At 44.9% G+C, this 13,465-nt stretch overlaps 1 protein-coding gene and 1 long non-coding RNA gene across 3 annotated transcripts; both read right to left on the bottom strand.

The window, feature by feature from the left end:
- Positions 1-1,154: 1,154 nt before the first annotated feature.
- LOC103635022 (receptor-like protein kinase HSL1) lies at positions 1,155-6,061 on the bottom strand. The gene is made up of 2 exons (XM_008657589.3): positions 1,887-6,061; positions 1,155-1,790 (listed from the first exon to the last, which is right to left on the bottom strand). Exons 1-2 carry the CDS (start codon positions 4,510-4,512, stop codon positions 1,393-1,395), a joined length of 3,024 nt encoding a protein of 1,007 aa, XP_008655811.1. The 5' UTR covers positions 4,513-6,061; the 3' UTR covers positions 1,155-1,392.
- An 825-nt stretch (positions 6,062-6,886) lies between these two features.
- On the bottom strand, positions 6,887-8,457 carry LOC103635023 (uncharacterized). Of its 2 annotated transcripts, XR_557071.2 has the most exons (3): positions 8,210-8,457; positions 8,025-8,061; positions 6,887-7,095 (listed from the first exon to the last, which is right to left on the bottom strand). It is a non-coding gene; the product is annotated as an uncharacterized lncRNA (long non-coding RNA). The 2 variants fall into 2 exon arrangements; XR_002749080.1 differs by lacking the exon at positions 8,025-8,061 and having other exon boundaries at positions 8,310-8,457.
- Positions 8,458-13,465: the final 5,008 nt, after the last annotated feature.

Here is a 13,465-nt window from a genome sequence, read left to right as displayed (position 1 = left end):
TGGTCACAAGATAAACAACATATGGATGAGTGCTTAGATTGCCATGTTTGACATGTCACAATAAATAAAAATCCAAGAAATAAAAACCCCAAAATAGCAAAAAAAAACAAACTCATGGCCCGAGCAGTTGAGTTCCTCATAGATGTAGAAAATTCAAAGAACTCGTTGTTTATAAGCAGATACTAACTAGAAAATTATTGCCTGATCCTAGATACATCTTAGTGGCCTTGATAGTTGCATAAGAATGTATAGGACTTGATAGTTCCAGATCCCAAAACATCTAAATCCAGCGAGCTATAACTAAAAAAATGGTGAAAATATTAAAATCGGTTCGAGTGGATGGGACATGAAAAAACTACACAAAAATGGTCCCAAGGAAAGCATCATGTGACAGAGTTATTAGACTTTCATGTTTGACATGTTAGAACAAACAACATTCCAAGGAATCAAAAACCCAAAATAGTGATAAAAAATTCCATGACCCCGAGTGTTTGAGCTCCTCATAGGTATAAAAAACTCAAGGAACTTGTTATTTGTGATCACAAACAAGCTAGAAAAATGTTGTCTCACCATAGATACTTCCAAGTGGCCTTACGAGTGCATAAGAATGTCTGAGACTCAGTAATTATAGGAGCCAAAGCACCTTAAACCAGTTGGATAAGTAATTTAAATATAGAGTTGTAAGCTACTTTATATTGTTTTGTGCAACAGACAAGGTATGCAATTACTTAGAAAATAGAATAGATCTAGTAAATTTATTACCAATATAGAATATATCCAATAAGTTCATTACCGATGTTGATTAGGTTATGCTGAATTGATGGTACTGTGTTTTTGACTTTTGTGAGAATTTGTAGGATCTATCTTTTTTTCTATTGAGGATTAACATGAAGGCTTGGTGGAACCTGTATTTAAGATTTTTAGTATTTACTTAATAGATATATTCTTTCCTGTGACTTGATGAATCTATTCATAAATCTATTGTTCAACATCGAGTGCGGCAAAATGCTGCCGAGCGACACAAATTCCAATTTGTCAGAGGAAAGTCCAACTTGAACGACCGAGCGAGGGACCCATCAGAAGAAGAGCGCCTGGTCCCTCTTGTACTGCTGCAGCAGATGTTTCAGAGCCAGACAGACTGTTAGACTGTTGGATTCAGATTAAAGTCAAGCTAGCTTTTCGGACTAATTTATAATGACAAAATAACATAGAAGCATTAGAAGAACAGGCTCGTAGAATGCTTGCATCAGTTCATCTCTGATGCTGTGAATTGGTAGCTAGCAAAGCAAATGCAATGCAATGCAACCAACCAAGGGCCATGCAAGTCATCAATTAGCTGTTGTTTCGTCCACCCTACCGCCCGGAATCAATGCCATGCAAGACAATTACACGCTAGCTGCTCCCTTGCTCCGACGACGCGTCCTCGTAGTAGTAGTACGGCGACAGCTTCCCGTCCCTGTCCACCACCACCCGCGCCGGCGGAGCGCGCACCTCCTGCAGCATCTTCACCACCCTCCGCATCGCCGGCCGGTTGATCGGCAGCGAGCTCGCGCACAGGAGCCCGATGTGGAGCACCCGGACCATCTCCTCCTTGAAACCCATGTCCAGCCTGCTGTCCAGGACGTGCTCCACGCCCTCGTGCTCCATCGTGCTGCACACCCACTTCACCAGGTCCTTCTCCCCGAACAGCTCCACATCCACCGGCGGCTTCCCCGTCACCAGCTCCAGCAGCACCACGCCAAAGCTGTAGGTGTCGCTCTTCTCGGTCACACGAAGCGTGTATGCATACTCTGTGCATGGTTGCAAAAATGTCAGGCCCGCCCATCAGAAACAATCTACGCTAGCTAGCTTGAGGTTGAAGAAAACAAGTACAGTACAGTACATACCAGGCGCAATGTAACCGCACGAGCCGGCGATCACCGACATGGCGGTGGTCCCCCCCTCCACCACCTTGGCCACCCCGAAGTCCGCCACACGGGCACTGAACTCCGCATCCAGGAGGATGTTGTTCGACTTCACGTCCCGGTGGACGATCGCCGGCACGCTGTCGTGGTGGAGGTAGGACAGCCCCTCCGCCGCATCCAGCGCAACCTTGTACCGCGTCGCCCAGTCCAGCAACCCCGCCTTGCTGCTGTGCAGCACGTCCCCCAGGCTGCCGTTCGCCATGTACTCATACACCAGCAGCTTGCAGTCCCGGCAGCTGCAGCAGCACCACAGCTTCACGATGTTCTTGTGCCGAATCTTGCCCAGCGTCCTCACCTCCGCCTCAAAGCTGTTGTCGGCAGCAGATGCAGATGCAGAGCCCTCCTCCTTCTTCACCGCCGTGCTCCACAGCTTCTTCACCGCCACCACCTCGCCGTTGCTCAGCACGGCCTTGTACACCTTCCCGGACGCGCCGCTGCCAATCACGTTGTCCTCGTCCAGGCAATCAAGGATCTCGTACTCGCTGAATGAGAGCTTGTGGAAAGACGTCAATGTCCATTTCGAGCGGTCCACGCGCAGCTTCGATTTGCTGAAGCTCCGGTACCGCCAGTAGAACCACGCCACTCCGGCGACCAGGATGGCAGCTGCAAACATGAAGATGGAGCGCATCATCCAGGCAAAGCCTGAGCCACGGTACCTTCTTGACAGCCTTCCCCCCTCCGAGTCGGCACATAGACCGGCGATCTCTCCACAAAGCCCAGGGTTGCCCAAGAAGCTGCTGCGGTACGTCTCCGTGGCATACTGCGGCGGCAGCGGGCCACGCAGCTGGTTGTTGGACACATTGAACTGGTTCAGCTTCAGGTTCTCCAGCTGCATCGGCACCTCGCCGCTAAGCTCGTTGCCGGAGAGGTCAAGGTAGTTGAGCACCGGCAGGTCACCGAGCTCCGGCGGTATGGATCCGGTGAAGCCATTGTCCGCGAGGCTGAGCTCGCTCAGCTTCTTCCACGACTGGATTTGGATCCCCTGGAGCAACTGCCCAGACAGCGAATTGTTCCGCAACACAAGGCGGCCCAGCTCAGCTAAGCCGCCAAGAGAGCCCGGCAGCGGGCCAGACAGCATGTTGCCGTCGGCCGACAGCTCGTAAAGGTTGGACACCGACCCGATCTCCGACGGGATGCTCCCGGTCAGCCGGTTGTTGGACAGCACTAGTTTGGTCAGGTTGGCGGCGCCGGCGATTGCCGGGGAGATCTCTCCCGTGAGCTGGTTGTCGTTGAGCTCGAGAAGCGACATGTGCGGCAGGCCCCAGACGGCGTCGGGCACGTCCCCGGCGATCCTGTTGCTGGAGAGGCGCACCCGGCGCAGCCTCCGGCAGCGGGCGAGCCCCTCGGGGATGTGTCCCGACAGGTGGTTGTCGAGCATGAGCAGCTCCTCAAGCTCGCCGCGGTCGCATACACCCCGGGGGATCTCGCCGGAGATGGAGTTGTCGGAAACGTCGAGGCACACGAGCGGCGCGTTCTTGCCGAGGTCGGCGGGCAGCGCGCCGTTGAGGCTGTTTGCGAAGAGGCGGAGCTCGACGAGCGAGGGCGCCCTGGCCACCGAGTCCGGCACGGGGCCCGTGAGCTTGTTGGAGTAGAGGTGCACGGTCTCCAGCCTGGGCGCGTGGAAGAGGTCCTCCGGGATGGCTCCGTCGAGGCGGTTCATGGCTAGATCGATGGCCCTCAGCTCCTTGAGGTTGCCGAATCCCCTGGGGATGGGTCCCGTGAGCGAGTTGTTGTAGAGCTCGATCTGGAGCGCGCTGGCGAGGCCCGTGATCTCCGGCGGTATCGGGCCGGTGAGGCCGTTGGTGGACAGGTCCAGGTTTGTGAGGTTGGCGAGACGGCCGAGGGACGGCGGGATGGGGCCGATGAGGTTGCAGCCGGCGAGCCAGAGCACGCGCAGGTCGGAGAGGCCGCCGAGCGTGGCCGGCACGGGTCCCGGCGCGAAGGGGTTGTAGGAGAGGTTGAGCTCCAGGAGCGTGGCGACTGCTCCGAGGAAGGGCGGGACCCCGCCGCCGAGCAGGTTGTAGACGAGGGAGAGCGACTGGAGCTTCCTGAAGCGGGCGAAGGAGTCCGGGATGGGTCCGGAGAAGTTGTTGCTGTCGAGGTTGAGGTAGAGGAGATCCGGGAGGTCGGCGAGCGCGTCGGGGAGCGGGCCGACGAGCGCGTTCATGGAGAGGTCGAGGCGCTGGAGGGAGGCGCAGCGTGCGAGCGCGGCGGGGGCGGGATCGAGGTCCGGGCCGATGTAGTTGGTGTTGAGATCGACGGAGCGCAGGCGCGGGAGGCGGCAGAGCGCGGCGGCAGGGAAGGAGCCCGTGAGGTTGAGGTTGGGGAGGGAGACGGCGGTGACGGCGCCGGCGTCGTCGCAGGTGACGCCCGTCCAGGCGCAGGGCGTGGCGTCGCGCGGGTTCCAGTCGGCGAGCGCGCCCGGCGGGACGGTGAGCGCGCGCTTGGCTTCGAGCAGGTGGACGCCGTCCTGGTTGAGCGCGCGGACGGCATTGGCAAGGAGCAGGAGGAGGAGCAGGATGGGGAGGAAGGAGGCACTGGCAGCCATGGCAGATCTATGGAGCCGTGGGTGGTTGTGGCTCAGAGGAAGGTTTGTGTACGCTTTGTGGGGGCAGAGCCGGCGTCGGCGTCGGCACGGGCGAGCATGGGGAGGAGAATGGGAATGGAATGGTGGTGGTGATGGAGATGGCTAGATGGGGCCATGGGGGGTGGGGGAAGCAAGTGCGAAGCTACCCAGCAGAGAAAGCAACAGGGAGGGGGGGCCCCGGCCCAAGTTGGGGGGGGGGGGGGGGGGGGGGGGGGGGGGGGGGGGGGGGAACCGAACCTGGAGAGACTGGCCGGGTGAGAGCTGGAGGGCAGTAGACAGTAGTGTCACTCGCCGGCGCTGCTGCCCGCTCCCCGCTGCCGCAAGAAGTGGGGACGAGAGAGGCAGCTCCAGCCTCCAGCAGAGCAGAGCAGAACAGAGGAGAGTGAGAGTGTGAGACTGGTACTGTACGTTCCGTTAATTAATAATGTGGGCTGGGTAAAAACAAGGTGGTGGTGGTCGGCCTCGAGCGAGACGACGACTTTGACCTCGCGTGTCGGTCTTTGTTTTCACACGTTCTCCACTGCCAAATCCTGTCTGATGGCGCTGTGTCGCTGACCAGTAGGCCTCTTCCCGACTCGCATGTGAGCTTGCAACCCAATGCGGTGTTTCTATTTAATAAGGCTGTTTTTTAGTGTAAAACAGGGACACACGTCAATGTAAATAACACTGTACATAACACTATTTACAAATTGAAATTGAAAATAAAAAAGTTGTTGAAGATAGCCTAAATCCCTCTATCTGCCCTCTCAAAGATTCTTCCTTCTATATGAAACATAGGATAGTCTTGTACACAAGATTGATATGGATTGGCCATATTTCAAACAAACCAAAAAAAATCTAGAATGATCTCTCTTATTTTTAAAAGTGTTGTGTGTAAATGTTTATGTACGTCATATAAGATCGATTGCACGTATGGCAAATCTAAAATGTTTAGGATTAAAAAAATGTGGTCTGGGCCAAATGAACACTACTTTTTTTGCTAAAAGAAGAGTACATAGCTATATAATTATGGGAACATGTGGAATTGAAATGAATTGAAATAAAGCGATGTTTATTTATGATTGTACGAAGATACTTACTTTGCTTCTTGTATGTTATTCGTACTAGACAATCGATATAGACAATATATATATGTGTATATATCCAGATATGTTTGTATATAGGAAATATAGTGGCACTAATCTCTTATGTTATCTCTAGGGGAAAAAATCTGAGACATACACTCTCTATGTGTGTACATGTAATTGTATGTTTATGCTTCTATGTATGTACATCTATGGTTACCTAATTTAGCTGTGTACTTTACAGTTGGTGTATTATGTAGTTTATTGAACAAAGAAGCTCAATGCATAACTAATATGGCCACTGCTTAACGAATGTTCTTTGAACCTAAATTCCTTTAATTTAATGAACCGAGTACATCAAAACAATCAGGCATTAACATGATATGGGAAATAGAAAGGACAAAAAAAGAAGAGAACTGATACAATCCCTCTCAAACCAACTAGAAGTATCTGATTATTACTTTTTAAAGAAATACTCTCTAGGAATTAATGACAGTATTCAGAGAAATGAAAGAAAAGAATACTACTTCATGGTTACGATGGCTGCATAAAGCACTCTATTGTAGGATATATATATATATATATATATATATATATATATATATATATATATATATATATATATATATATATATATATATATATATATATATATATATATATATATATATATATAAATGGCAAACACTAAATTACTTTTCAATTGCGTTCTCAAATTCACAGATGAAAATACTGCATTATGCATCTACATGATATGAACATATTTTTTGGTAGGCTGTAAACTTATTTTTACAAGACACGATGGGTCAGTATGGCAAAGAGAAGTCAGGTGAGTAAGTAGAAGGTTCAATAAACACATGACTGAAGATCTCTGTGAGCTAATCCTTAGCTTATGTGGTTTGGTGTTCTCCAGAACATAATAAATTAGTAAGAGTAGTCCTAGTCATTGCAAGAACTATTTGCATATTAAATAAATTAATTTCTATGCAAATTTATAGGCAGTTGTATTAGTAGGGAAGGCAAATAACGTACAGAGAAGCCGTCATGAACCATTTTTTCTCCCTCGAAAAACGCAGGAGAGCTGCGCATCTTTGTAATAAGAAGAGGGGAATTTAAGGTCCAAGAGGACCAGTACAAAAACCACCCTATGGTATGACCAAAAGAGGTCAAGGGAGCAAGTAGAATGTTCAATAAACACATGGCAGATGGTCTCTGTGAGCTAAGCCATAGTTTGTAGGCAATTGAATTAGTAGGGAAAGACATATGAAACATGATAGAAGATCCATTTGCAATATTGTAGGTAATTAAATTAGTAGGGAAGACATATAGAACATTGCAGAAGGACCATAATTCTCATATGGAACAAATTGATTTCTACGCAAATTTGTAGGGAAGGCAAAATGCAATTACCTCCTCGGATAGATGGTGGGTAGATGATAATTCTTGCGCGTACCGATATCACCAAGAAAGGACAAGATTGCTGATACAAACAATTGGCAAGTACAATGTTAATCCCATCTGGAAAACATAATGATGACACTCCTATTCTTTTAATGAAAACATAATGCTTATACTCCTATTCTTTTGATGAATTCTACAAAAATATAAAGCAAGCTATTTTGAAGCAGGGGCTGTAGGAAGACCTGCTTCCGTAACTGAAAATTGCACTACATAAGAAGGGGATTAAACCCTAAACCCCCACACAAAAAACTTAAACCCTAAGAAAGGGGTTTCTAGAATGATGAAACCCAAAAGATGGTCAAGGCCATTTGTACATATAGGGAAAAAATCTAAGAAGACAATGTCTACCAATTTCCCCCTGAATAGCCTAAACTGTCCAGATGATGATGGGAAAAAACATCAACTCATCAAACAAAGAGACACTGAAGTTAATTTGAAAAAGGGAAAAAGTTCCCATCATCATCTGGACAGTTTAGGCTATTCAGGGGGAAATGGTACATCGAGCAGCTGAAATACACATTTAGGCTTTGCTAAATCTCAAAAAACCATGCAATTAGTTCAAGCTGAGAATTTTTCAAATTTTAACAGTTCCATCTGCTGACCTCTTCCTGGACCCCTGTGCTACCATGAAACAAGAACCAGATGATGCACGAAAGGTACTACAAGGCACTAATTTATCTGAAATTCGGTATGGAGAGGCGAGGTAACTAGGAACACAAGAAACGTTAAGCAAGCTCGGACGCCACATAAACACAGTATTTTCTATGGTAATACAACTGACATGCTTTAGCAGCTCGCAACAAACAGCAGACAAGAAGACTCTTGAGTTCATTGAGCATTTTATTTAGGCAGCGCTATAAACAAACACAAATCTTGAAACGATTTGTGATGGAAGTCATTGATTATTTGAGGCAAACTCAAACACAAAACTGGAGATAGCGAATAAACCTTGATTTGAAGCGCGTTCGGTCGAAGAACAGGAACCCTAAAACGAAGGAACAGTCACCTTTGGAAATTGTAAATGCGATTCCACTAATTAATGATGGAAAACGCAAATCTTGAAACGATTTGTGATGGAAGTCATTGATTACTTGAGGCAAACTCAAACACAAAACTGGAGATAGCGAATAAACCTTGATTTGAAGCGCGTTCGGTCGAAAAACAGGAACCCTAAAATGAAGGAGGCGACGAATCAATGGCGGCAAACCAGATCAACAGCTACGAGCAGTGCACCTGCAGGACGCGGCGGATGAGAAGCACCTGCAGGGCGCGGCGGAGCACGACGATAGGATGATTAGGCGATGGAGTGGGCGGCGATGTCCATGTCATACATTGCGAGTGGAGTGTGGTGGGCGAGAGAGACAATAGCTGGGAATGAAGATTCAAGAGCCCTATATGGAAGGGAAATGAGAAGAGCTCAGACGCTGCCATGACCATTGATCAAATATCGAACGACTGGAAAATTGATGGCTGACGTGGACAGCGTGGTGGAGGCTGTTTCGAACCTGCTTTGTATAATAGGAAATGAGCTTGTACAATCTCAATAATTAGGGGTATCTTTAGAGGGGGCAAGTGAAAAAAATCAAGAGATGCGCTCTTTATACATATTGTGTATTGACTGCATTTATGATCTATGGTCTCTAGATTGTATCATATAATTTTTTATTTGTCTCTTATACTTTAAAGACCAATTCAGGTCTCTGGATTGTACATGCCCTTATTTCTCTCCAATAATCATGTTCTTAAATATTTTATACATATTTTCCAAAAAGAGTTTTGAAGCAATAAAAACCAGACAAAAAAATCAAGTTAGAGTGCTACATGAAGATGCAGTACACTATACGATGAAATATATTGGTGGATCTTATTTTCTTTATCTTATTATTTCTTTTTTTCTATTTATCTTCTTCGTCATTCCTCTCTCGTCCTCCTCTTCTTTCTTCCTCTCCCTTCCTTCTCCATTGTCTTATCCCTTCCTCCTCCCATGTCCACACATGCGCAGGGAGCTAGAGCCCCCCTCTCGATCCGCCTAGCAATGGCGGATACAGATTTGTACTCATACCTATATATGTTATGTATCTGCTATCCATTGGATATCTGTTAACTATCCGCACACTATAATTTTAACATTCAACACCAAACACCAATTTTATCACGTTTCAAAAACTTATCATTTCAGTAGCACCAAAAGATAATTTTAGCACAAAACAATTAAGAATGGAAATTGAAAAATGAGAATTTAGGATGATGTATTGAATTCGTATGGTCCACATGTCAGATACTCATCGGAGTAAAGAATATCCATACCCACGAACACTACAGGAAAACACTTAATTCCCGTCGGCCAGGAATCGACGGGAATAAATCTTAAACCGACGGGAAAACAAATTCCACCGTACTCGTGTCCAATTGATAATTGTCCACGGTTATTTGTTTATACTAGCTCGTATCTATTGTCATCTTTAGATCTGCCAAATGGTCATGGGAGAGGTGTCGATCTCATTGGGAACTGATTTTGAAGGAATACAAATAAGCTAGCTAGGCTTATTACTATATATACTGCATGGTGCTTTGCTTTCAAGCAGGTTTTGGCTCCGCTGGTAGCTAGCTAGCTTGATGATGATGATGATTCTATATAAGAAACAAAAGCTAGCTAGTAGATCGAGTATTAGATATATCTAAAAAGACAAAGTTGGCTTAGCTTAATGAAAACTAAGCGATTACGTACGAGAGCTAGCATCAGAGACAAATATTGTTACAAACTTACAGTAGTACTAAGCTAGTGTGTATACAAGTTTGTAGTCCACTCGATCGATATATAGTTCGTATTTGGTACAGCTACTTCTTGTTAGAAAAGCAAGAAACTGGTAAAAAACTGTTTCTACTTATTGGCTACTTTTAATTCACTCTGCGAAATAGCTGAACAAATAAATTGTTAGACAAACTGTTTATTTAACATACCGTACCGATCGATCCTCTTGTGTCGACCACAGCTGTGGGACGAGCTAGGAAAAAAAGAATATTATTGACCACTACAGAAAAAAAAAGAATAATACGTAGTATTAATCAAGGATGATCGATCGATGCATGCATGTTTATATATTCCGTCTCTTTGTAGGCACAGAATTGAATACCCTGCGGTTCCCGCACGCGTGCTTAGTGCAATCTCGCGTGGCGGCGTCCATGTCAATATCGACGCGTGCACGATTCATTCAATCGCAAAAGCCACAATGTACTGCGAGAATATAAATAAGGTGTGTTTGTAATTATTATTTTTTCATGTATGAAGCTGTAACTGTTTCACATTAATTGTTACAACTACACGATTTTTCTCCATGCACAACAAGAAACTGGCAAAGGTTCGACAGTGTTTTTACATCTGGTGGCCTTCAAGCCAGACCTCGAACGTTAATATAGTTTCCGACGGCTTCCACTAGCCGTCGAAAATCCCTCGTTTCACTGTTGTGATACGCGGGTGTATAAATGTAAAAGTAGGACACATGGACCAAAGAAGTAAAAATGTTGTCTTCACAACATGACTTGCCGTGGCAACTCATGCATGCAAACATGATGTTGCTATTTAATTATGTTCAATTTTGCAATATTGCAATCAACACGTACCAGAGTTGCAACTATGAAATTAAATATATATCTGGTAATGTGAGTTAGAACGGAGAGTTCTCTTGCGATACTTAGGGTCTGTTTGGTTTGGGGTGACTAAATAAATTTTAGTCACTTTTAGCCTATAAAGAAGTAAATAGGGTGACTAAAGTAGAGTGACAAACTTTAGTTCTTTATATATGACTGGATTTTACAATTGTAGTACGGTTTGCTTTTGTTATATTCATTATAGTTTCAAGGTTCTTTTTTTAATTTGCATGTTTGGCAATTACTACGTTTTAATATGTACTGTGTGATTCATGTGTTCTCTAATTTGTTTGCGGTTGTGTTTTTGTTCATGTTTGTAATTGTGACGGACCCACATGAGCGCTCATATGCTTTACACACACGTGCATATTTGTATCTATAGAGAGATAGAGTATATATGCTGAAGTAAAGTAGAGATCGAGCAGCATGCATCAAGAGACCAACAAGTGGCAGTGTACGTGAATTTGAATGAATGAAGTAGCTGGCTTACGCTGTTTTGCTGTGCACTCGTTATTCATCAAATAAAGATATATGAATGGAATGTTTTAATTTACGAATAAAGCTAGGAACGACTCGATATATTTGTGTGTAGTGTAGTGGGGGTGCCCATCATGCATGCATATGCTCACTTCACTTTCATTATATGGCATGCCGTGGCGAGCAAGGTCACACGTTGGTGCTTTGGTCTGCGACAAGAGCGAGCGGACGCCAGAATAATTCACCAATATTATATAATTCATAGCTAGGGCCAGGGCCAGGGGGCCAGCCTGACTTAAACAACTAAAACTTTGATTTGGCTAATTAAGTTCGAGCCCGTGGCCTAGTACCCACTAGGCCACGGAGGGCAAGAACATGCAAGCTGATGGGTCTGTTAGATGAAAACTTTATATATTGTTTCGATAACTGAGACAATTATTAAACTAATCTCTACTCTAATTGTTGTGAATGAGACTCCATACTCAAAAGTTGAGTAAGGTTACAGAACATGAGAAAGATGATAATGATCATAAGGTGAGCAACTGCTCAACATAACAGGTGAAAAAGAAAAAATGCAAAGAGTCAAAGTAAGGATATAAGCCAAGACATTTCGCTTTATAGACCCAAGACAATAGAGTGTGTGATCGAATTTATGATAAGTAGTCATAATATAAAGAGGGAAATTCAAGGTCCAAGAAAGTCGTTTATATGCCACTAGGTGAGATGATTGATCATGCAAAGGCATAGGACCACATGGATGCCTATTTTGATAAGATGCATTGGATCTAGTGAAGTTCCACCTTAGACATTATTGACAAAGGCTAACCCATACACCCTAGTATTTAGGGTTTGTTGGAGTTAACACATGCTCAAAGGTTGAAAGAAATAGAACTAATACAAGCATCTGACCTTGACAGATTGAGACATCATACTAGAATGGTGCTAATCTGATGACTAACCCTAACTACATGATCAAAGTGATCATCGTGCTCTGTGCTTTGGTTTGATAGGGATCATTGGACCAGTCCAACACTCACATATACTCTTTTATAAGTCCCGGGATAGCATTGACCCATGAGTTATGGCATGATGGTTGAGAAAATTGTGACATCGGACTGGAGAAGCGTACTATTTACCAGGATAGTCCCACTATCAGGCAACTTGTGTGACTAGACATATGGGCGTCGGACTATATGCTTTGGTTCGATGAAGACTATTGGATCAATCTAATGCCACAAGTTTCTCTCTGTCTATTTTCAGAGGGCGCCAAACACTATGATTTATGGGTCAATGGTCGTTGGACTAGGAGTGTTGGACTATACTGTCATATAGTCATTGGAGGCAACAACGCTAACATTTTAACGACTAGTCCACATGGTGTGGTCTAAGGTTGTTGGACCCTGAGTGATGGTCTGGCGTGGTGGAGCGTCAGACAGTACGATGAGCCCGCATACTTCATAGTAATGGTTCCAAGGACTAATTTGCTCTTGGGACCTTATAAATAGAACTTTGTGCGTATTTGGGGTGAGCATTCTGACTTTCCAACTCGATACACACTCTAGTAATCCAAAGAAAACATCTCACTCATATTTGTTGATAGTGATTGATCCAAAGTGAGATTAGGAATCATCTTTAATGATTATATTGAGTTATTGTCCTATTAGCACTAGTAATTATTGAGCTACGTGATTCCAACTACCCTTTGTGGTTGTTGTCATCTAGATGGCTTGGACAATGGAGAATCCTTATCAGCTTTGGTGATTGTTGCTAGCTCTGGTCATCGTATTGGAAGGGGCTTAATGGTTATCCCTGTGAGGGATTCACAAAGACCAACTCTAGTAATATCGTGGCTTGTTGGAGTACCTCGAGTCATTCTTACAGCACTCTTTGTTGGTTCGGAATGTTACACGAATTAAGTATGTGACTCACCTAGTTTGGAGTCGGCATAACGAGGGCATAGGTTGCCGATAAGAACCAAAACCTCAAGGATAAATATTATGTCATCATTGCCCCCATGTAGTTTGCTCACAAACTATCCTCGCCTTCTCCATATACTTGTTACTAGCTCATTCTCTTAACATGTATCTATTATTTAGCACATAGCTTGTCTTATTTATACATATCTCTTACATGCTATTCGTTTATTTAGGGAAAATTATCTTGAGTAAAACTAGAGGAAGTAATCGCTTTAGCATATCCTTTTATTGTCCCTAGTAGAATTCGTTAGATGCATAAGTAATTTTTATGGGCTATTCACCCTCCCT

The sequence above is a fragment of the Zea mays genome, chromosome 8 (genome assembly GCF_902167145.1).
Source record: "Zea mays cultivar B73 chromosome 8, Zm-B73-REFERENCE-NAM-5.0, whole genome shotgun sequence".
Classification (NCBI taxonomy): Eukaryota; Viridiplantae; Streptophyta; class Magnoliopsida; order Poales; family Poaceae; genus Zea; species Zea mays.
The sequence above is the reverse complement of the archived record's forward strand: the minus strand, read 5'-3'. Positions and strand labels throughout refer to the sequence as shown.